Source organism: Phragmites australis, chromosome 1 (genome assembly GCF_958298935.1).
Source record: "Phragmites australis chromosome 1, lpPhrAust1.1, whole genome shotgun sequence".
NCBI classification, from domain to species: Eukaryota; Viridiplantae; Streptophyta; class Magnoliopsida; order Poales; family Poaceae; genus Phragmites; species Phragmites australis.
In genome coordinates, this window is record NC_084921.1 from 52,049,458 (window position 1) to 52,074,489 (window position 25,032).

A 25,032-nucleotide genomic window follows, 5' to 3' on the forward strand; every position below is an offset into this window, starting at 1 on the left:
CTTCTACGTATGGATCATTTAACATTATTCATGTAAGATAACGTGTAACAAGATTGAGTACTATGATATGCACGCAGACCCGGATCCTCTATAGTTGGGTGGGTGAAGGCAGAGGCACCTAGCAAAATGCGAGATGCACTACAGTGATTTGCAGTTGAACAGTGTAGCAAGGGTGCTGTTCACAGGAATAATGTAATGATTCCCTATTCAAAGGAACAATGTAGCACACTGTAGCACCAGATCTTGTCCATCCATCTGAAATCAAACACCTCACATGTGTTTAAAGTCATCTGACTTCACTTTCACGTGAAGTAAGAGGATCTCAATTCTATGCATGCATATGTATTTGATAAAAAAATGTGCAATATATATTGATTAGCCTACTTCTCCAAATAAAATATCGCAACTGCCAAACACGTTGTAGTTTTCACTGATACTGTAAAAAAACTGTGGTATTCATATATTGTAGTATTTCACAGATGATATTTTAAAAACTATAGTTTACAAATTATGCAGTCTGTAAATACGGTATCCAAACAGGCCTAATGTTCCAACATAGCTGATTTCTTAGACATTAATTATATGTCTACCTAAGCAAAAAGATGTGGCAAGTTATTTAAAGATGAGAGATATAGTTCGTTTTTTATAGAAGAAACTAGCCAGTTGAGCCATTCAAGACGTAAGATATCGTATTGGGACACTGCAATATTTTTCTTATGCTCTCTCTTCCCCCACGTTTGATCCTTTGCGCCCTCCATGACACAAGCACTACTCATCACTCCTCTCCCCATAAAGCAACCCAGTTAGCCACATGAACAAAATGATATGTTTGATCATACTAAATGTAACTATTAATTATCTTGAGAGACCTAAAGAAACAATATATAGACATAATACATTGGAAGCTTATTTCTTAATACCAATTTTTTACTCTCTCACCCCTAAAATATCATCTAAGAAACAAATACTTGGGAGTTAACTTTGTTCGACCAATTTCCATTATGGTCCAGGTTTAGCCAAGAACGTTAGCCAATGCAGAGAACTGAATGCAAACAAATTTAGCCAATGGATAACTTCAGTTAACTTTGTTCGACCAATTTCCATTATGGTCCAGGTTTGTTGAGCAGCAAAAGTTGGCCCAGTTTACTTCCAATATATAACAACTGGCAATCCTGCTGCATCTTCAATTTTTGACCAAGACGAGAACCTCAAGTGCTGGAAGCAGTTGCACATACAGTTTAACTACATATACATGGATTCGTTTTGTGCTGGAATTGTTTCCATTATCTAAAAAAATCTAGATAAGAAAAAAAAGGAAAAAAACTCGGTGTAAAATCGAACTTGAGCCGAGCAGAGTCAATTTTCAAGCATTCCAGTGTGCAGCTGTGAGTTGCATGAGACATAACAAAAGGAAAGGTTTGAGGTAGACTCCAAGTCCAAAGAAAGGAAGTGGCTTGGCGGCAGTACGAATTCCTGAAAATAGAACAGACTTTTTCTTTGCTATTTAGCTATGCCTCTACGCTTGAGCCAAGCTTCTCCTGGTAGTACTTAGATAGGAAGCAAAGTATGGGTAAAAATTCAAAATTAGATAATATATAAACGTATTTATTGAAATAGATAATATGTTATCGTATTTATAATTTTAACATTCGTATTTGACATATCATTTATCAAAATTGAAATTTCGGTACACTATACGACAAAAAAATCCATATCCAACCCTATGTGTGCGGATTTGACAGCCGAACTCAATTCTCGGTGGATGCTAAAACTTGGACCTGACGTGAACCAAACTCGATCACCTCCCCAAACAAAAGATCGATTGACAACGGTGGGGCCGATACCTGTCTGATCTCTGGGAGTTTCGGGCATCTGCAGTACAGGTTGCATGCGTTGTTCACCTAACGTGCATCTTGTACAGCCTACAATACAGGTCAAGAAGCAACCAGCAATCCAACGCGGCTCGTTTCAATATAAATATAATATTGCTCGGGCACCGGCATACTTGCGCTGTTCGGATCCAAGGTCCAAGGAAGACTTGTATCCGTAGTATAGATACTCAAATCAGGACAACATACACCAAATCCTTTACTGTCCTGTCCCGTTCTGTATGAAATTAAAGAAAATTTTATAGGATCGGATTTTTAAAAGACTTTCTCTCTCAACACGAATTGTGTCCTTATCCTTATCTCTTATACACGTGCTAACCGTTGGATAAAAAAATAATGATATATATTAGATTTTTGTAGGGATCTTTCTGTAAAAATCATTATAGAATTTCCTTTGAAAACACCTCTTTTTAGATCTATCACATATATCAAAAGACAACAAAGCTTTTCCAACTGCCCTGTCTGTCGAGCTAGAGCTTTCTGGAGTCCACATTGTACCCCTCAAAGCGAGTAGTTTGGGCCTCCCAGTGCTTGCCCAGCTTTTCAGCTGTCTCCATAACCAACTTAAATTGACAAGTTAGCTAGCTAATATTCCATCAAATCATAAATACGTATAGTTTTGATAAGAAATAATCTTCAATGTGTAATTTTGATTAATACTTTTTATCAATACTTTTCCAGACAAATCTACATATATGATTTTTGATGTTTTCAAACTTAATATTTTGAAAGTTATTGTTAGTTAAAATTCTAACTAAATTATTTATAAAACGATATATATTTATGGCTGACCATGTAGAGCATTCTACTGTTAATAGCCAGCCACCACCAACCAACAAGGAAGCAGGCAATTACGCCACGAGGAGGACATGGTCATCGACGAATAGGAGAGGAGAGCACGACAGACAGGACGGGAAAGGACAGGTGGTGTGGTGGCTCAGCTCAACCGTATGAAATGCGAGACATCTCCCTGTCCATTCTTGATGCTGCTGTCCGTCTCGGCTTCTGCTCTGCTGCTTCGGCCTCTCAGAGATCACACGAGAATTTTGGAACCAGCGGTTGGAAGAATGGACAGCAGCAACGAGCAGAGAGACAGGTGAAATGTCCATTACGCCCTCCGTCGCTCCGCTTCTCACTGGACGAGGAAACGGAAACAGCCGAGGGCATATAGGTAACTGCAGCGCTATCCTGCAGGCCGAGGCAGCGAGACCGAGCTGCCTGCCAGCCGTGTGAGAAGTCCGACGAGGCCGATCTGTCAGAGACTCAGAAAAGAGGAAACAGAGCCTGCCTTTTCCCGAAAAGCCCCCGGAAATATTCTGCCTCCTACACACGCAGTGGAAGAATTCGCCACACGCTTGCGGGCACCGCACCGCACGCCGGCTACGAGTAGTAATCCAGACCAGCAGGGCCGGCAGCCGATGAATTATAGCGGGTCAGGCGACCGTTGCCGTGCCTTGCATTAAACTACCCTGTCCCCCACCCCCGCGGCTGGTTCTGCGACCGGCGGCGACACGGCGTCCGGTGGGTTGAGTGAGCCAGCTGCGCGCCGCGATTGCGTCGACTCCAGCCTCCAGGTGGGTGGATCCGTCCTTGCTTCGGGTTTCTCGCTGCCGCTTCATTTGTTCGGGCGCGATCTGGGCCTGGGCGTTGAGAAAGTTTCGTCTTTGGCAGGAGTTTGATCTGATTGGGCGGACTTTCTCGAATTTGCCGATCCCAATTCGGATTGCGCGACGGGGTTTACAGGAAAGGAGCGGTTTTGCCGCACCTTTTTTTTGGCCCCTCACGTCGGATTTGACTGAAGAAATTGGTTTTGTTTATCTCGTGTTGAAGTGGATTTGGTCGAAGTCAGACGTCAGGGGGATTTTCCAGGCTTCTTGATTTGATTTGGATCCTAAAGATTTTAATTTTCCACAGGAAAGGGTGGAAGGCGATGGGTCATTGAATCGCCTGCTGCTAAATTTGTGCTGTTCGAGCACAGTTGGATCGAAGAGAGTTCATTTCAGTGTGCCATCCTAGGAGCAGTAGAACAAGAGGGTGACAAAAATTGTGGGAGTTCTGCTGTTAAATGTTGGTTTGTGTTGTTTGATCCCAATTGTATCCAAAACTTTGGTTTTTGGGGCTACAAGAAAATACCAAGGAGGGAAGACATCAGGCCTCGGGAGTAGCTGACAAAGACGACTCGTTGAGCTGTTGATCTGTGCCTCTGCTGGTGGAATCAAAGACTAGGACCGGAGGAAGATGGGGGTGATGTCGCGGCGGGTCCTGCCTGCCTGCAGCAGTCTCTGCTACTTCTGCCCCTCGCTGCGGGCGCGCTCCCGTCAGCCCGTCAAGCGGTACAAGAAGATCATCGCAGATATCTACCAGCTGCCACCGGTATGGCGAATCCTGCATCGCTGTTAGCATTTCTGTCATCTCTGATCTTAGTTGTATTTCTGCAATTTGTTGTCTGGTGAAAGCTCTGCAATTTCGGTTTTGTAATCGAACTTTTGGCGTTGTAGAACGGGGAACCAAATGATAGAAGGGTTGGTAAGCTCTGTGATTATGTCTCGAGAAATCCAGCACGCATTCCAAAGGTAACACATTGCACCCCCTCCGGTTTCTTAGAATGGAAACACATAATCATTGCTAGATTTGCTTAGGAATTAAGTCGGATCTCAATCCAGTGGAAAAACTGAATGCAATAGTAAAAAAAAAAAAAAAACTGTTCTTGAGGTGAACTGAATAATCACCGATCCACCACTGTGGATTATGTAAAGATGATTGGCTTCTGTATGACTGTATGTAATGCCAATATGTCAAGGAATGGATGAGTGAGCTTGGTAAAACCACGATTTATGTTCACTCCTTTTTTTGGGCAGATCACAGAGTATCTTGAGCAGAGATTCTATAAAGAACTGAGACATGAGAACTTTACTTTGGCCAAAGTTGTGCCATTCATCTATAGGAAACTTCTGTGTTCATGCAAGGAGCACAGGTAAGTGTAAAGGTTCTGTCTGCCAATGATGCATCCATAACTAATTCGTGCTCATATGCTGATCATATTATCTTTTATGCAGGCCCTTGCTAGCCACAAGCTCCTTAAGCATCATCCGCACTCTTCTTGATCAGAAAGTGCACGATGATTTGCGGGTTATGGGTTGTCTAATGCTTGTCGACTTTCTAAATGGCCAGGTTGTTTACATAACTTGCAAAAATTTACAATTACTGATAGATATCGCCATCTTTTTAATTTAATAAGTACATTTTGTAGGTTGACAGCACAAATATGTTTAATTTAGAAGGTCTCATACCAAAACTTTGCCAAATTGGTCAAGAGCTAAGGGAAGATGACAAAGGGCTCTGTCTTCGTTCTGCTGCACTACAGGCTCTCGCTTTTATGGTAGTACAGTTTTGTTTCTAAGTTGTTCTTATAAAAAGTACAAAGCTGTCTGATGCCAGCCATTTGAAGGCCTTTTTTATTTGGGAATACCAGCCATTTAAATCTTGTTGGACCAGGAATGATGGTGTGGAATAAAAGAGCCAACTGCCATTTCTAGCTATTAGACATTTCCATGCAGTTTGCGTTCTTCATAGATATATCATATTGACTGCATTGATATAACTTTCCTAGGTTGTAACATGTATATTATATTTAGTCTATATATCTAAGGTTTCATGTGCTTTACATTACTGGTTCTTTTCTTCCTAGCAAGCAATACCATCAAAGTAGTCTAGCGTAATCATGTTGTGGGAAAAATTCTTCTTAAATGTAATATGGCTTTTCTTTTTGCTTTTTGAAGTCTTTGTATTCGCCCTTGTAAATATTTTTGTATCTATAATACCTCCCCCCCCCCCCTCTAATTTCACCTCTTGTGTTATGTACCATCTGACCCTCTCATCTCTCGTAATCAGGTCCAATACATGGGTGATCACTCACATATCTCAATGGAACTTGATGAAGTAAGTCTTTTTTTGTGTGTTTATATTGTTACAAAGTACATAATTAATTTCATACATAGGTGTGCATATTCCAATGGAACTTGACGAAGTAAGTCCTTATTATTGTTACAAGATGACTGGATAACTTCTCGTTCTCGCAAATGTTCTTGAACTTTCTTTTCCACGCTTATACAATAGGTGCGATCATCTTTAATATGAATGGATGGATTCTTTTCCACTAGAAATAGGATGGCCAGATATGTGTAATATATACAATCGGAAGTCAGTAAATTCTGAATTCGTAGGTTTATTTTACTTAATATAAAAAGAAGTACAACACTGATAAGTGGTCAGAAACAACATTTTTTATGAAACACAGGAGTGTTTTGACTAAATTCTGAGTTCATTCTTGAACACAGGTTGTCTCAGTAGTCATAAGCTGTTATGAGGCAAATCAAATTCTCTCAATAAAAGAGGTTGTCAGACTTCAAGATGACGATGATTTGGTCATCAATGGGAGCTTGGCAATGTTACCCGTGTCTGGGCAAAATAGTGCTAAAGTGGCATCTGATACAATGTGAGCTCTCCTGCAAGTGTAATAACCCCATTTCCAGATCCTTATGCATCTCTCACCCCTTTAATGGCTTAATGTGTCAGCAGGGCTGCATCTGAAAATCCAGCTCATTGGTCAAGGGTTTGCTTGCGTAATATGGCTAATATTGCAAAGGAGGCAACGACAGTGCGGCGTGTTCTTGATCCTCTTTTCCGCCTTTTCGATAGCCACGACTATTGGTCTCCTGAAAATGGGATTGCCCTTTCTGTTCTACAAGAAATGCAGAAACTGATGGACAAATCAGGTGCAGCAATTTCCACCCATGTAATTTCTTTTTCTCCTTTTTTCCCCATTTTATTTTGCGTTTTCTATTACTAGTGTTCAACAGCAGACAAATTAAATATTCTGTTATTATTTTTTCTACTACCAGGACAAAATGGCCATTTGCTGTTATCTTTCACTATAAAGCACATAGATCATAAGACTGTTGCCAAGAAACCTGTGAAGCAAATCAGCATCTTAAAAGTTGCTTCACATCTTGCAAGGCATGCAAAGTTGAAGGCATCAGTGACAATAGCAAGTGCGATCAGTGACTTAATAAAGCACTTACGCAAATGTATGCATTTTGCTATTGAAGCATCAAATGCTCATGCTGATGTTGACAAGTTGAACAGTGCACTTCATGTGGCCTTGGAGGAGTGCCTAATGCAATTGACAGAAAAGGTCATTATATTGTTTTGGTTCTTTACTATAATTATTGCTCCCATCATACAGATCTTTAAGAAAAGTTGTTCATTTCACTGAATAGGTTGGGGATGTTGGGCCTATTCTTGACATGGTTGGGGTAATGCTTGAGAATCTCTCTCATTCTGCTACCATCGCAAGAACAACAATTTCTTCTGTTTATCGCACAGCACAAATAGCAGCTTCTGTCTACAAGTCATCATACAACCAGAAGGCAAGTTCCTGACATGTCCACTATTGCAGGAGAAGTATTTTTGCTGTAAAAATATTAACAAGAAATTTCATTGTGCATATCTCAGGCATTTCCTGAAGCTTTGTTTCACCAGCTTCTCTTAGCAATGATGCACCCAGATAATAAGACAAGGATTGGTTCACATCGTGTTCTATCCACCATTGTTGCTCCTTCACTGTTATGTCCATGGTCAGCCATGAGCTTTCCTATTCCATTGAAGGGCAATGATTCGCAGGGCTTACTTTTGTTGGCTCTCTCGGCTTTCTCTTCAGAAACCGTAATTGATGAAATGCGGACCAAGAACAGGATCCAGGAATCCTTGCAGATAAACGAGAAATTGGAAGCTTTAGTCGGTGCTGAGAATGGGTACGCACATGCAGATCCAAATACAAAGCAGTGTCCATGGAGCCCATGTCTCAATGAGTATCATCTTACAGCATTTAAAGATCAGGTATTAAATTCAGCTAGTACATGTGTAAACCTTTTTTTGGCTTTTTAAGTGTCCAGCCTCAGTATCATCTTTTTTCTTCCATCTGAGCAGAACCTAAAGTTTATGAAGCTGAACAACAACCAGATTGATCTTCTTCTTTCATCTATTTGGAGTCAAGCATCCCTGGAGGATAATTTACCTGCAAATTTCGAAGCAATGGGCCATACCTACAGCATTGCTTTATTGTGTTCAAAATCAAAAGTAAGTCTATATCATATTATTGTTAACCCATAGGCAAGGAGATCCTATCAAATATTATGTAACTAGGATTTCTGAGATTAGAGGCTACTTTGTTCTGAATGCTTTGAAATAGTATTGAATATATGTAACTGGGATTTGTCAGCTTAGGAGGCTATTACTTTGTTCTGAACTCTGAAGACCCTGAAATTTTTACAGAACATAGAAAGGAAAAGATCCTCGCTGTTCATTTTAACCACTCTTTTGCATATGTTATTACATAGGAAGCATGGTTTACCTTTTAAAAATTCCCAGGCTAGTTGTGCCAGTGATATTATCATGTTCTTTAGACTTGAAGTAGTGTGCCACGTGTGTGACCAATGAACTTTCATGGCAGAGCTCCAGTCATGTGGCACTAGTTCGCTGTTTCCAGTTGGCGTTCTCTCTCAGGAGGAAGTCCCTTAGCCAAGAAAGTAAGTTCCTTCACCACTAGGCACCTTTGGTTTTTGCTCTTTTACATAAAAATGATGTTGCAAGAACTGATAGCCTGCTAGGGACTCAATAAAGATAAATATTTTTCTCTCAGCGTCGTTTCGTCTTGTCTTACTTTACCATATCAAAAGCATATTTCCTCCAGCATAGCAGTTAAGTGTATGGCTTGATTTCCTCTTACCGTTGTCACTATAAATGAAGATTATTTGCAGCCATCTCGTAAGAGATGTTTGTATACACTGGCATCGGCAATGCTCATCTTTTCAGCAAAAGTAGCAGATCTTCCTCAGATAATTCCTCTTGTGAAAGCAGCAGCGCCAGAGAAAATGGTTTGTTGGTTCCCACCATGTGAATATTTCATGTGTATTTGCCTGTCCTTATTATAGGTTCCTGTGCAATGTACTACCAATATGTAATGTTCAAGTTGTATTTACTCTTGTTAATTTTGCAGGTTGATCCTCATTTTTGCCTGATGGATGACTGCCTACACATTAATACATCTGCACAGTCATCTAACGGTGAGATGTTTTATGGTTCTGAGGAAGATGAAAGGGATGCACATGCCTTTCTTTCAGCTATAAACAAGGATGGCATGGAGTTAGTAGAAATTGTGATGTCCCATTTTACGGAGAAGTTTGAGAATTTACCAGAGGTGTAGATTCAGATTTACTTAGTATTTTTTATTTATCTGCACAGAATCAAGAACATAACTGCTAATTGAGTGTCTTTACCCGCGATCTGCAGAAGTTTAATGGGATAGAAGAACAGCTTCTTCAAGAGTTTTCCCTGGATGATTCATTTCCTCTTGGTGCTCCACTATTCATGGAGACACCACACTCTTGTTCAATGTATGCAGAAAAGGATGATCACTGTTTTGATGAGGTCCCTACTGATCCTTGACAAATAGTAGATCTTGCGTTACAATGTTAGTACTGACAATTGCAGTATGGCTGTTTTAACTTGTCCTCTTTCTCTGTTTGGGTTCTGCCCTCAGGATGTTGTTCCTTCTGAGCTAGATGATGACGACGACATCATTTTCGAACATAGTGGATCTCAATCCGACAGGAAGGCATCTGGTTCTATGGCTTCATCAGATGTTCTAACCGTCAATCAACTAATAGAATCTGTATGTGCCATCTCTACTAACCCTCCCACCCGTGAATTTCTTTGTTGATTTTGGACCTTGTGCAGTTTCATCATGTTTTATGCTTAACTGTCTGCTTTGCAGGTTCATGAGACGGCAAGGCAAGTGGCTAATGCTCCAGTCTCTGCCAACCCTGTACCTTACGACCAAATGAAGAGCCAATGCGAAGCCCTGGTTATGGAAAAGCAACAGAAGATGTCTGTGCTCTTGAGCTTCAAGCATTCGAGAAGCGGTTCCCATGGCTCAACCGCGGTGGATGGACTGGAAACTAAGGAGGCATGTATATCTTACCAGAAACATCTACATCCAGATCCCCTATTGTAGGAAGCGAAAATATCATTCAGATCTTAACATCACTGTCATGACTTGTCACACATTGCAGTCATCTTTGCGATCCGAGCCCGAGTTGCAATCAACCAGGAAGGAGCGCATGCGACGCAGTGATTCGGCATCTAGCGAATCTGAACGTTCATTCAGGCTGCCACCGGCAAGCCCATATGACAAGTTCCTGAAAGCGGCTGGACGTTAAGACTGGTGCAATTGCGCCAAGCTTGGCACTTTAGTTTTCAAGTCTGTATACAGAAGAGTTTACAAGCCTTTCAAAGTTATGCCTTCGCACTGTTTCTTACCCCCGTTTCGGGGAGCATATTCCTTCGAGTGTACATTTTCTTGACAAGTTGTACAATTTTCTTTACTGTCGTGGAGAACCAGTAAATGAAAGTGTATAGGTCGTGCACGTTCACGGATCATACAGTATTTGTTCATTTATTTTTCATGAAAAAAGAGGTAATTCACAATCTTGCTATAACTCTACGATATAAAGCACGAGTCCGTTCGTACATCACCTCTTTCGGTACTCTCCTTTTATCTGGTAAAAACTTTTAAAATTCAAATAATTTACTTAATTTTGTTATCCATTCGTCATCTAACTTTTCTATTTCGTAATCCATTGGTTTTACTAATGAAAAAATTAGGACTAATAAGGAAATTAACAGATAGTCTCTTTATTTTTTTATTTTATTTAAAATCAAATTACCGACATCGCTTTCAACGTATTTTGGTCGTGAGAAACATCTTGCTTGAATTGATGTAACCGTAAAATTATGTCTACCTGTAGGATTACTCTAAGCACGGTATGCGCAGCTCGACTGAGTTTAACATTCTAACATTCTAGACCTAAATACGTAACCGATGAATTACACCTTCGCCGTTTGTTTGCGTAGCCTCTATGTTTACGTTACAGACTCCTCGACTTCTAGCTACGGCCACGGCGCTCGTCCCCGTATGCTCCTCTTCTGCGGCAAGCCTCCATGGCCGGTAAGCCTCTAAACTCACACTAGGGTTTTGCTCAGTGCGCACGAACCATTAGCATCACTGAACTGCCTCTAATAATGCAGTAAGATTCGCTGAATTTTTACTCTCAGTTTGGCGGACAGGTGTTCCGATGGATTTAATTCGTGGCTCCCATCGTCATCCAGAACAGAGAAATCGCCGGGTACTGATCACCCTACCTCCGCGAATTCACTGTGCGGTCTTTCTTGTTGGGAGAATTTGCTAATCCGTTACGACGCGCTTGTTGTCGATGTGAAGGAATTGATGGCAAGAAGGCCGGGGGTGCCTGCAGGCCTGTGGCGATGGTGGGGCGGCAAGAAAGGGATCTCAGCATAGTTGGGAAAGCTCGGCCTGGCGCCGGCCTGCGCTGGATGGAAGGATCCTGCAGCAGCCAGTGCCATGGATCTAAGAATGCGGTGAAGCCTAGCTACCTGACTGATGAGGAGTGGAAGAAATGTTGGGCTCAGGGTGGATGTGAAATAGGCAGATTCTGATAGGCGATGAACGAGAAGAGCATATGAAAGGCTCATAGGCGGAAGATGTTTCGTGTTATTTTGGGATTCAGAATCAAGGAGGAAGAGGAAGAGGAAGAAACCAGTGCTTTGCAACACTCCGCGGACAATCTATGCGGTATTCATGTACGAGTACGACATTGCAGGTATATTGTTGCTTTGGTGATTTTTGAATGCCAATCAAGTGTTTGATCAAATGCAGTGTTGATGATGCACAAAGATGAAGTTGACCGTTGTTGAAAGGAACCTAAACTTTTTTGAAACTACTGTGTTACATGGTGTTATGAAGTTAGAGTAAGGAACTAATGATTAAATGCTTATATTTCTATGCCATTCCGATCCTCACCTACAATTTTTCCACATCTTGTTTAGACTTTCCTTTTTTTTTTTCAATTAGAGGAGGCTCCACACCCTCAACAGAGGGTGCCTCTGGGGTCCAGCACCGGGGATCGAACCTGGGTCGCCGGCCTGGGAGCTGGCTCCAGGAGCCACTCGGTCTCGCCAGCTTCTCTCAGACTTTCCTTTGTAGTATATAAATTCACTTGTTATCACAATCTTCTCCATAATGGCTAGAAAGTAAAAATTGTGTTATACAAGTCCTGACGCCCTTTGCTGGCAGATAATTATAATCCGAATTCCCTTTATGTTATGGCTGCACATGTAATGTTCCCATGTTTCTTTCTTAGATCCTAAATGGACTCTAGGTTCATGTCCAACCATCAGGGTTCTGACTTCTGAGTTTATCAACAATGAGCAATGGCTGTTCCAGGGTTTCGAGGTTCCAACTCATCTTTTTTTTTGGTTTTCTCAACTAAAAGATAAGACAAGTCTTAAAGATACTAAAAGTTAAATAAAGTAGCACATCTAAAGCATCAAGGACGTAGTAACTGACAGAAGGTGTGAAGGTTTTCTAGGGTAGTACTTACCATTGAGTGTCAACATGACTGTTGCAGGATAACCAAGCTTGTACACACATGAGACTTCTATTAAAAGTAAAGTTAACATAGAAAAAGGGTCTTAAAGGTGCATAACCTTTATCCATGAAGTGTGAATTTAGTACCTTATTGGACAAATGCATGAAGATACTTCCAGAGAAACAATGCACAAATCATCTCAGATAAGCTTGCCAGCAGTTTAGCATGCTTGAGTGTGAATATATGTAGCCTTTCCTTGTAACTTGAGTGTGAATATATGTAGCCTTTCCTTGTGCTACAGAATCAACGTTTTTGCTTTTCAGCGTGATTTATCTTTTGCCCGCATGCCTATAAATAGCTTTCGTCAGGGCAGAACTCAGAAGTAGCTCTTGAGAACCATTGAGAAAACAAAGCGTAGTCCATTGCTGTATTTGCCTGCCGCTGTAATGGAGAAGAATTATGCATGCCCACCACCAAGCAAGGGAAATCTGATCACAGTTTTGAGCATTGATGGTGGTGGGGTGAAGGGTATCATCCCTGCTACTTTCCTCACATTCCTTGAGTCTAAACTTCAGGTTAATCATACGTTTGTCTGATGTATATAGCTTAGCAATCAGTTACCTTGGCCCTTGGGTAAATTGTGATGGAACATGGCATGCTTTGAAGAATTTTTTTACAATTGTTTATCACATCATCAATATTATCTACATAACTGTTTTTAAAAGTGGTAACTATCTTAAGCCTTCGATCATTGAAAAGTTAAAATTTAATCTTTTTTTATTTAATGTATGTTTGAGGGTCGTTTATTTTTTTGGTATGTTTTGCCTTTTTAGGAGCTTGATGGGAGCAACGCACGCATAGCTTACTACTTTGATGTCATTGCTGGCACAAGCACAGGTGGACTCATTACTGCTATGCTAGCAACTCCATCACTGAGCAATGCTAAGCAACCATGCTACGAGGCCAAGGATATTGTGCTATTCTATCTCCAGCATTGTCCTCACATCTTTCCGTGCAGGTTTGTATGTTTGACAAAATGCTATGAATCATGATCCTTGCAATATATATATATATGTTTTTTTCCATCTGAGGTTCAACTATTATGTCATTTGTAACACAAAACTACAACTATTGTGTCTAGTAACACAAAATTACAAGTTTTGTACACTAATTTCACACATAACTCGATTTCCGTTATCTCTGCCGTCGAAATTCATTGTTCACCGATACAAAAATCAGTGGCCTTTTGTTTCTCCAAAAATCCTAGAATTTTTTGTACATGTTCCATAATCCATGTGAAACCCATTTTAATGGATTCATCCAAAAAATTTGTGTAAAATTTAAACTAAAATTCTCCAAAAAAGGCTACCATTATAACTTCTAACAATTATTAGGGCCTCAAATAAAATCCCAAAAATCTATGAAAATTCAATAATATTCTTCTTATATGATGGACTAATTTCTAAAATTATTTTCGGACCTAGGTTATATGGTGAAAAAGTGAGTTAATTTGTAATGCTTCATTTATATGCAGTTTTATATAATGGAACATGACAAAGGAACTCACTTTTTCACCATATAACCTAGGGTTGGAAAGAATTTTAGAATTAGTCCATCATATAATAAGAATATTAGTGAAAATTTTCAGATTTTTGGGATTTTATTTGAAGCCCTAACAATTGTTAGAAGTTATAAAAGTAACATTTTTTGGAGAATTTTAGTTTAAATTCTGCACGAGATTTTCTGGGTGAATCTATTTTTTTTCCTCGAACACGTAGAAGAATTACGTATCTTTGTATTAAAGGAAGAAAGAAAAGTTCACCGTACATGTACTCTACCGAAAGGTAGAGCACAAACCCACGCACAAACCCTTGGATACTAAGCTAACATATGAGCCTGTTTTGAGATTACAACGACCGCTCTATCTCAGCTCTAAACCAGCCACAACGCACTCAGACCTTTCGCACCCGCCAGACACCATCACGTAGCCTCGTCAGCAATTTCACGGAGGACATGCTAAACTCGTGGTGATGCTCCATTGAAGACACAAGCATTACGATGTTTCCAAATCCACCAAGCTCCAACGATCACGAGAGAGTTGAAACCTTTTTTCGTTGTTTATGGACCCTTTTGATGAGCTTGATGCCACCAGTCCTCGAACATCAGATGGTGGGGCGCATGTGCAAGGTTTTGTAGCCCAACGCGTAGGAACAGCTGAAACCACACCTCCTGAGCATGAAGATGGAAGAAAGATGTGTTGGCATCTCCTTTCTTCAACCAACAGATGCGGGATCACAGGCGAGCGATTGTTCTTTCGAGAGAGGCCAATCCCAGACGGTGCTGCTTCAGCTCGCACCTAAGCCAGTCCTCATCTGGGGAGAGGACCCGAAAATCTAGCGCTATCTCTAGGCGATGAAGCACTTCTTTGGCAAGCTGCAGTTGTTGTTTTACATGGCCAATTTGTCGTTGGCTTCAAGATTGTAGTGCATGTGTTAGACGCTTGAGCTTGATGGAGAAGCGCTCGAGAGGACAAGAGACATTAACCGATGCTGCCCAAGAATCGGCAACCGCATCATAGAAACCGGAAAGCTTGGGCCAGAAACTTTCAAATGAAAGCGGCACTTTACTTTGGCACCATGTTTGAGACCTAAGATGAGCAGGCAGTGATTAGACATCGAGGTCGCATGGCTCTGCAGGAGGTAGTTTGGGTATAAGAGGTCCCAATCCGTGGAACAAAAGACATGGTCGAGTTTCACGAGCGTTGGTGCCACCCGTCCGTTTGACCATGTGTAACGGCGGCCGAGCAGTGGCATTTCTTTGAGCTCAAGATCATCTAGGAACCGTCGAAAGCGCCCCATCATGGTTCTATTCACATTATGATTGTTCTTATCTTCCGATTGGTAGATTAAGTTGAAATCCTCGGCAATCATCCAGGGGCCGGTACAAAGAGATCTAACCTCCCGTAACTCCTGGAGAAAGGCAATCTTTTCATCATCCTGCTATGGTCCATACACACCAGTAAACCACCGGGCCAGCTCATAATTAAAATGGGTTGCACATGAATTATGGAACACATACAAAAAAGTTCTAGGACTTTTGGAGAAACAAAAAGCCACTGATTTTTATATCGATGAACAGTGAATTTGTGTACAAAATTTGTAGTTTTGTGTTACTAGGCATAATAGTTATAGTTTTGTATTACAAATGGTACAATAATTGTAGTTTTGTGCAATTCACTCTTATATTTATCTGTTGTTTGAGTATTATCTGTAAGAATATATGAAGTATGTGACCTTATTCGTTCTTCTGATGTTGCAACCAGAACTGGATTTTTCGGTTGGTTCTTCAAGATCTTACACATGATTAAGATGATCATTGGGCCAAAATATGACGGAAAGTACCTGCACAAAATAATCAATGATCTGCTTGGTGACAGAAGAGTAAAAGAAACATTGACAAATGTTGTGATTCCTACTTTTGATGTCAAGCGTGTAAAGACAACAATATTCAGCACATTCAAGGTTCTATTTCTAAACTTAGTGTATATGATGCCTTTCACTGATTTCCTTAGTGTGAACTAATATTTTTGTTATGGTGCAGGCGAGATCTAATACCTTGATGGATGCTCGTCTTGCTGATGTGTGTATTGGCACATCTGCAGCACCAACCTTTCTCCCTGCGCACTATTTTGAAACTGTGGACCATCACACCGGTGCATCATGTAGCTTCAACATTATTGATGGGGGCATTGTCGCAAACAACCCGGTGATTTATGCTAAATTCTTTGGCATCATTATCGATGTTATCACGCATGGTTGTGTTTTCCTGCCAAGTTCCGATGTGCTTGTTCCTTTAACTTAATTGTATGTTTTGGTGAAAACTAAATTTATGTGTATTTATAGCTTTTAAGCATTAACCTTTGGCATCATTATCGATGTTATCATGTGTGGTTGTGTTTTCCTGCCAAGTTCCTATGGCTTGTTCCTTTAACTTAATTGTATATTTTGGTGACAACTAAATTTATGTGTATTTATAGCTTTTAAGCATTAACCTTTGTTTGCCAAAATGTATATAAGAAAATGTGGATGCTAATTGGCCTTCATGTCCCATAATTTGACAGACACTGGTGGCAATGGGTGAGATAACAAAGCAGATCAGGTGGAAGAGCAAGGAATTCCCTGAAACCAAGCCCTTAGATTACCATAGATATCTGGTGATATCATTAGGCACAGGTCTTCCAGAGCAAGATATCAAGTTTGATGCATGGCATGTTGCCAAGTGGGGCATTTTTGGATGGCTTGGCCGGGAGGATACAATGCCTTTGCTCAACATGTTCTTACATGCTAGCTCGGATATGACTGATACTCATGTTGCAAACCTTTTCAAAGCAATGGGGTGCTCAGACCAACTGTTACGCATCCAGGTAGCCTGTTTACAAGCCACGGTCATGGAGCCATTCGAGTTGTTACTTCAGTTTTTGACCCGTGTGATCAAATCATGTATGTTGACGTCTATATTCATTCTGTTGCAGGATCACAACATACCAATAGAGGCTGTGCCAGTGGACCTCTCAACGGAGAAGAATCTTCAAGGGTTGGTTAAGATAGGAGAAAAACTCCTGCACAAGCCACTAAGCAAGGATGATTGTATGATCAACTACATCGAGCCAATGCCCAAAGCTTGTGATACCTTAACCAATGCAGATGTGCTCACGCGGTTTGCAAAGCTCCTTTCTGATGAGAGGAAGCTTAGGCTCCAGAACATGGAGCTGGATGCTAGTCATAGCACACATTAAATGTGATCTCTTCAGAACAGATGTTCCGTGGTCATCCAAGTAAATAACGTATGCAATTGTGTGTAATACATGTTCTAAGCGTCGAACCTTGTATGGTAATGGTAAATTTATGTGTTTGCTTCAAGCCCTGAAATCGGACAATAGCTATGTGTATTAAGACTTATGAGTGTGGAATATGTATGGTCATGGTGAGTTGATGTACCTGCATCCTACTCTGAATTATGTATTGTTCGTATTAAAGATAAATAGATAATGTATTATGTTTGTGATCCCAGAAGTTCAGCTCTGTAATTGGTATATTGGAATGGTGCCGAATTGTTGGTTATCCATATCTTATTTATATAAGTGATTAATGAATTGCACAGAAACTGAACTTTTAGGTTGTGTTAATTTCTTCTTTTTTTTAAGTAAAAGAGAAGAGCTCACGAAAGCACCTGAACACACTCTATAAACAGTTAGTTGCCTTTGAACCTGGTATCCCAAACTAGTACAAACAGTGGGACATCTCTTTTCTCCCTCTCCTTTTTTCTTAAAAAAAGAACTTCTTCCTTCTCCTTGTGTGCTGGTTGATTTGTTTCTGCGATACTCGCTTATTGTCTTGTTGGTGCAGGTTATGTCTCCAGCTCCAACTAATGATTGTTACATGCGTCCTTCTTAGTTTTTGTTATCTCTGAACTTCTACATCTATTTTTTGTTATCTCTGAACTTCTACATCTGCATGACTCTTACACCTTTTTGTTAGCCACATCCATCCAGCTACACCTTTTCAGAACACCCTGGCCTCGATAATACACTTCTACTTATATATCCTAGTACTTGTGATTTAAGCAAAAACAAAATGATTGTGTTGTACCACGTAAACGGCAAGCAGTAGCTTTAGGAGAGAGGCAGTTTTTGCTGGCCCATCGTAGTAGTCCTGCTCGTTATGGATATCTCTTGGCTTGCACGCCACAGGTGATGAGATACTATCATATATCATCAATCATCATGCAACTGCACCATCACCTTCCAATGGTTACAACTAATTAATGATAGATAGCTCGAGGCCTTGAGCTCGACAGATGATGCTAACCAAGTGCCTTAGCAGTTAGCACGTACATGTACACGAAGCAAATTGGGTGTGAACTTATGCTCAGTTGATTAGGGCCTTTGTGGTGAAAACCGTTCACCACCCAGATTATAGGACTCGCCATGGGTCCTCACACTTTTGTGAGAGATTAAATCCTCGGAACGAATAGTATATTCATACGTGAGTGTTGAGAAGGAATAGTACATAAACAGGTGAATGCTTTGGTGGTCATAGCGTGCCTATACTACGTTATGTTAGATCTCTAATCTAATTTAGTCGAGTTGTGTGTGGATATGAGTGTGATTCCAACTTATACTTGAAAAATGAAGGGTATTAGGTGTACTACCTAGCTAGTATATTGCTCAACGGGCTAACCTCACCTTTTTTTTTTCTTAAAACAAGAAAACCAGATAACCTACGGCTAATTAAGTGTGTTTCAGTCCTTGCAAAAAAAAAAAATGTGTGGTTCACCCTTTAAGCTATGTGCATGAGTACACGTGACAAACTAAATTTGTGAAGTAGGGGTACCTCGAAGATCATTTCTCAAAATCCTAGTTCTACACACACACTCCATAAAAGTAATCCAACAAATCTAGTGCCACATTTGTTTCCAATAAAATCTAGGTCATGCTAGCAACACTTGACATTGCCTACTATATATTGTTAAGGTATAAGTTAATTGCTCATCTCTTCTGGTCTGCTTAGAGTTTTAATCATCTGTCGGTGCACAATATCCGACGAAGAGCTGGGCAAGAATTACAAAACTTTTTTTTTCAAATATGCATAAGAGCTACGTATCATTGTGTTAGGACGAGGTAATGAACCAATTGTTTTACACGATGACCCTTGGTGGGTTCCAAAATTTGCCAACGGCAGTAGATTAAGAAGAAGGAAATTAACACGATCAGAAAGCAATTGGTGGTACAGAAGAATACACTAGATCAAATAACCGTGCCAAAAGAACGCAGTCGTTCCATGGCGGTCGATAAATGTCTCACACCAGCCTCACACCATTGGACGATGTCATCTCTATTGAGGGCTACCAATGAATCCGAGGAAATACAGTGATTGTTGAAGATAATATCGTTACGCGACAACCAAAAGCTCCAACATGTGAGAAGAATTAACGAGCCCACTCACTTACAGATCTGTAAGATGCGATGCGGCGTCGAAGTTCAAGCCACTAGTCAATGAGTGAAATTCCCGCAACTAGAGCTTGAATTCCCAATATCCTCCACCATGCTTTTCTTGCCAAAAGGCAGCGGAGAAGCAAATGGTCTGTAGTTTTCGGAAGCTACCAGCAATACGTGCAAGAATTCTAAAACTTCTGATGGGGCCGAATTGGGGTATAATAATTAGATACTGTAGATTGTCGGGAAGTTTTTGTTCTCGGAGAGTAATTGTGAGGAGATGAAATTGGCCAACGGTCTGCATTATGTGCCTAAAATTTCTAGTTGGTCTCGAGTCCCACATCGACCAAGAAAAAAGGGGCAACAGCTAGCTAGAAACAGGTGCAACAGAACACTATGTGATGGATTAAATAGTTGCAAGCTTTGTTTATTGCCGAAATCAGATGCATGCATGCCTAGAGCATCGTGTAATGATCAGGTGCGCCTGCATGCGGCGTTGTGCGCCGCGGAGAACGCAATGATCAATCTTAGTCGTGATTTGGTACTGGCTAGTGCAGGATTAATTTAGAAATAATTAAGCTAGGGATGTCTATCACTAAAAGATAGAGCTCCAAGGGCTGTTTTCTTATGGTCCTATATATCATGATTGGTGATCGCCATGCACCAAGTGTTCCATCCTTCAGAATTTGATTGTGCACTACTTTTCTCTTTCGGTAAATAAATAACAATACATAAGCAATTCATATTCCAAATCAGCAGAAATATTCTGTGTCCCAAGCGGCAGCAAATTAAGCCACCAGAGTGATCATCCATGCATGTGCATATCTTTCATTCCCACAGGATAACTACTCTATCGATTTTTTGTCCCTTCACGATAGATGTACCATCATGCATGGCCGCCAACTCATGACCATTAGAATGATATCGATCGATGTGAATGGTACAAGAGGACTGGCGCCACACAATTGATACTTGGTACTCACTCACTCACCTTACATTACTCAAACCGAATCATTCTTGTGTGTAGTGTATATGGATGCAAGCATGTTTTACATATGACCATGACTCGGTGATCTACTAGTGGTCAATAAAATTTAGCTGCCATTTTTCGCCGACGACATCTCCTGCAGCTAGCTTTGAAATGCTGCTCATCACACATCACCAGTAGTAACCTAGAGGGTGCAACTTTCAGTATAGCCTCGATCACAACATATTTATTGTGAACGCCAAGGGATGTACAAGTCGACATCCAAAAGCAGCAGCCATCACAAACGTCTCAATTCGAAAACAAAATTAAGGTTGAAATCACCTAACGACTTTGTGTGACCCTGTGTAGTGTAGTGGTGGTCCAATGAAGGAAGCATCTTTGAATTAGATAGACGACAATGACCCGGTAAAAAAAATTAAATTTGGCTTTAAAGCTTTTTCCTTATTCTAAAAAATCGCTGGACTTCAGGTAGGCCACTTAAAGGTTTTTGTGGGGGGGGGGGGGGGGACAAATATATATTAATCCACACTAGCTAGTTAATCTGTGCGTGGTCCAGGTGGATTGGATCATGGCTAGCAGCTAGCGAGCTCGCAAGATTCTCAAGACCGATTGCGACTGCATAATGTGCTGCGATGGAAGAATCATATCGCTTTCGCTACTGAAATTAAAACTACTCTTGTTTGTCACAAATGGGTAATGCATGGAAAACAAATTAACACTTATCCATCCAACTTAATTTCAAACAAAAAGATAATTAAATCGTTCCCTCCTTTCTTTCGAATTTACGTGGCAACAGACTACATATTGTTACCATCTTCTGGTAACAATATGTGCTATGCTTGGTGCTGCAACAGAGCCAGCCACATATCGGGTAGAAGATTCGGGTGACTGGGGCTGGGCTCCATGCGCCACATGCATCGGTTTTTCCGGCACGCCGACCATGCCACGAGGGCACTCCGGCGATCGCCGCTCCTCCGCCACAGGCTCCCCCGCTCGCGCTTATCCATCCACGCCGGTAGCCGCTCCCACCTCTGGCTCTCGGTGGGCCCGCCGTGGCCTCCACGTACGCATGTGTGTGTTCATGCGTGGCAGCGACGTGTGCATCCAAGTGGATTAAAACCTTTTCGGTAATGCGCTGTGCTCCCAACATTAATCGAGTGATAAAGCCAGATCAGCTCCATTTATTTTTTATTTTTTTTGGAAAAAACTGCGAGTGGTTCTGGTGCTGGGCGTGCGGCCACTGGTGGTTAATGAGGCCACGGGGAACGGTCGTTTTTTTGAACGACGCTTTCTTACGCGACCTTGTAGGAGGTTATGAGATATCGGATTGGAGCTCAAATTCCTGTCGGTTCGATTTCTCCTTTGGAGTCTTATCACGGGCTCGATGTCCGTTTGTAGGAAGGTCGTTTTCGAGGTCGGCAGGGATTTTAATTTTATTTTATAATTTTTTACTGTGAAAATATCGAAATTCGTAAAATTTTATCAAAATTTTGGTTAGTGTTCGTTCTTGTTCTGTGTGTTCCACGTATTAATAAAAAAATTAAAATTAAAATTAAAATTAAATATTTTGTTTCCTCTGAAATTTCTAAAATTCGTGAAATTTTAAATCCTGCGTGTCGCTCGCTTTCTGACCTCAGGTGGCTGCCTGTCCCTTGGCTAGCTGTGAGTGAGATCGATCGACTAGTAATTTTCAGTCCACGTAAATGCGTGTCTTTAGCTTACTGCCTAAGGGCATGCGTGTTTGGATGTCCTACCTTTTTAACAATTATGATATTAAAAAACTACAATTTTAGAAAAACAGAACCATGTAATATCTTGGTTTAGAAAAAAAAAAGTCTTGGATGGAGTTTTAAAATTCTAAAAGACTACAATTTTAGTAAAATTATGGTTTTCAAAACTATAAAATTTGTTACACCCAAACAACTCGTCGTTTTTCAAAACCAAAGATTTTTGTAAAACTGTGATATTTTCTTAAAACTAAAAAAACTTTATATCCAAACAGGGTCTAAGTTTCCTCCCTCTCCAAACCAAGAACCCAACTGACGTGCTGCGTAGCGAAATAAAGTCCAAAGTATAATTACAAAAACAAACGAATTACACATGGCATAACGAACCTGAATTCTGCTTCCAAAGATTGCAACAAGATTCTCCAGATAAAAAGGAGTCTAAATAGCTATTTTAGTCCCCAATTCTTTTTAGGCTCAGTTTCGTTCCTTAACTATTAAATAGGCTACTTAAGTCTATAACTTTTCATTTTAGGTCAATCTAGTCCCATACGACATACCACGTTGAAGCGCTCGGTTAGTCATATATGTCCTTTCATCGAGCCATCACACATAAAATGTTTTTTGCCCTTATTTTACTGCATTAGTAAAGAAATCAGTTGCAGCCCCTGTTCATCCTGCCGAGTCCCCTCCTATAGTCCCATGGTGCCAGTGGCGGATCTAGAATTGTAGATAAGAGTGGTCCAACTTAATATAATTTAACATGCCAGCTGTACTACAGTATCTTAGGGTGGTCCATGACCCACTGTGCCACCCTGCTGGATACGTCACTGCATGGTGCCCACACCCCACTCCTTGGGTTTGTTGTAGGGGTGGAGAAATCAGCTATAGAAAGGTGATGATCGGGAGAAGGTAATTATATAGACTTTTACTCGTTGAATTCTATCATACTATTTGTACGCTCTTTCAGTAATCGATCCACCTATGAAAATTAATAAAAACTCAATAGATTTAACTAGAAAAATGATCCAATTTTAACACGTGCTCAGCAGGATGAACAGGGGCTGCAACCGGTTTCTTTACTAATGCAGCAAAACAAAAGCAAAAAAGATATTTAGTGCGTGATGACTCAACAAAAGGACGTACATGGCTGACTGGGCACTCTAATGTGGCACGCCACATCAATGCACGGACTAGATTTATCAAAAAGAGAAGTTGTGGAACTAGTGGCATGTTTGATAGTTGAGGAGGGATAAAATTGAGACAGGGAGAAAGTTGAGAGACCAAAATGGCTATTCCACCTAACAAGAACACGTACTATGGACACACGCATTATATTGATGTATAAATCTAAGGCAAGCACTATGCTATTGTGCATCTCTACAGTCGGGTATTGTACAAGTGGTCGTAATGAAAAGCTAACAGCTACTGAGCTACGTATAGAGATATTCATGGTACCGGCAAAAAAAAAGGAAAATAGATAACATATATTGACGTATTTACTAAAATAGATAATATACTAGTATATTTACAAATCTAGTATTTGTATTCGATACCTCAAATATCGAAAACTAGATTTTGGAATCTCAAAAACCAAAAACGGGTCAGTCCCACCTTTTTCGGCAACTGAGGTGCTAAATACGGTACTGAACACCATATTCGGTAACTCGGCTGTCGAAATCTCTGTATATTTGGCAACTGAGCTGTCAAATACGGTAAACAGTGCCGTATTCAGCATCTCAGCTGCCGAAAGCCGCTGGGCCCGCGTGCTGTCACGTTGCTGCCGAAAGTCACTATCGTCTTGTCATCGCTCAGTCACGTCACGTCGCCCAGTTTCAGTGTTGTGCATTCGCGTGCTGCTATTTTTGCTTTCGGTGTGTCGTGTGATGGACGTGCATGCTATAAAACGAGGAGAGCAGCAACATAGCGCAAAGAGAGGAGAGTAGCAGCAGCGCAAAAGAGGGGAGAGCAGCAATAGAGCGAGGCGAGGAGAGAAGCAGCAGCGTGAGACTAGAATCGAGAGGAGCAACAACAGTGCGAGGCGAGGAGCAAGGAAAGGAGCAGCATCAGCGCAAGGAAGAGCTCCAGCGCTTGTTGAACAGTTTAAGAACATTACCTCCAGTTATAATAAGTATTTAATTTATGTATGTAATTAATATTTAGATTAGTAATAGTAATTAGAGTAAGTAGATTATTTAATTTATTAAATTATATTAAATTGATAAAATAGAGTATTTAGATTATTTGAATAGTTTGATTATATGAATTTCATTAGGTAGTGTAATTAGATTATGTACCTTGTTTAAAAAAATAAAATTCATTAACCAGTGTAATTAGATTATTCCAATGGTATAATTGTATGCATGTCATTAACTTAGTATAACTATTATTCATTATCGTATGTAACTTTTGTACCGAGTTATATGATAATTGTACTTCATAACTACTATTGTTTAATAAATTCAAATTTGTATCATCCTAATGTTACTTCATAAAATTACACCCATCAATTTCCATTAAGTGAATAAAGAAATATATGGAAAAAATCTCTCCTCGCTGCTAATTTAGCTACCTACCAGTGGGCTGCGAAACTCGCATGCACCCAAAGCACAAACAACACGTGACTCAGTCGGTGTGATTTCGGTAGCTCAGGTGCTAAATACGGTACTGTACGTCATATTCGGTACCTTAGTTGCCGAATACAAAGAGCTTTCGACAATTGAGATGTCGAATACGATGAACAGTACCGTATTCGGCAGCTGAGTTGCTGAAATCAGTGGGTATGGGCTGCTTTTGGATTTTGAGGGACCGAAATCATGTTTTCAGATTTTAAGTAACGAATACAAGTGCTAGATTTATAAATACATCAATATATTATATATTTTTTATAAATACGTCGAAGTATGTTTTCTATTTTTTCATTTTTATC

At 40.5% G+C, this 25,032-nt stretch overlaps 2 protein-coding genes across 8 annotated transcripts; both read left to right on the top strand.

Annotated features, from left to right (window-relative positions):
• The first annotated feature begins 3,140 nt into the window (after positions 1-3,140).
• Positions 3,141-10,388, top strand: LOC133926521 (protein SEMI-ROLLED LEAF 2-like). Of its 3 annotated transcripts, none has more exons than XM_062372499.1 (20): positions 3,141-3,463; positions 3,561-4,262; positions 4,388-4,462; positions 4,748-4,863; positions 4,946-5,060; positions 5,140-5,268; positions 5,781-5,828; positions 6,227-6,384; positions 6,465-6,664; positions 6,791-7,083; positions 7,169-7,318; positions 7,404-7,787; positions 7,878-8,027; positions 8,401-8,476; positions 8,697-8,824; positions 8,947-9,147; positions 9,240-9,377; positions 9,490-9,621; positions 9,724-9,915; positions 10,022-10,388. In XM_062372499.1, exons 2-20 carry the CDS (start codon positions 4,128-4,130, stop codon positions 10,166-10,168), a joined length of 2,967 nt encoding a protein of 988 aa, XP_062228483.1. In that variant the 5' UTR covers positions 3,141-3,463; positions 3,561-4,127; the 3' UTR covers positions 10,169-10,388. The 3 variants fall into 3 exon arrangements, with proteins under 3 accessions (XP_062228483.1, XP_062228492.1, XP_062228500.1); XM_062372508.1 differs by having other exon boundaries at positions 3,804-4,262; XM_062372516.1 differs by having other exon boundaries at positions 3,142-3,463; positions 6,468-6,664.
• A 427-nt stretch (positions 10,389-10,815) lies between these two features.
• LOC133926539 (patatin-like protein 1) lies at positions 10,816-17,459 on the top strand. Of its 5 annotated transcripts, none has more exons than XM_062372539.1 (8): positions 10,846-10,956; positions 11,076-11,134; positions 11,230-11,629; positions 13,231-13,415; positions 15,720-15,918; positions 15,998-16,162; positions 16,518-16,820; positions 16,929-17,459. In XM_062372539.1, exons 3-8 carry the CDS (start codon positions 11,597-11,599, stop codon positions 17,190-17,192), a joined length of 1,149 nt encoding a protein of 382 aa, XP_062228523.1. In that variant the 5' UTR covers positions 10,846-10,956; positions 11,076-11,134; positions 11,230-11,596; the 3' UTR covers positions 17,193-17,459. The 5 variants fall into 5 exon arrangements, with proteins under 5 accessions (XP_062228516.1, XP_062228523.1, XP_062228531.1 ...); XM_062372547.1 differs by having other exon boundaries at positions 10,861-10,956; positions 11,037-11,134; XM_062372532.1 differs by lacking the exons at positions 11,076-11,134; positions 11,230-11,629 and having other exon boundaries at positions 10,816-10,956.
• The last annotated feature ends 7,573 nt before the right edge of the window (positions 17,460-25,032 follow it).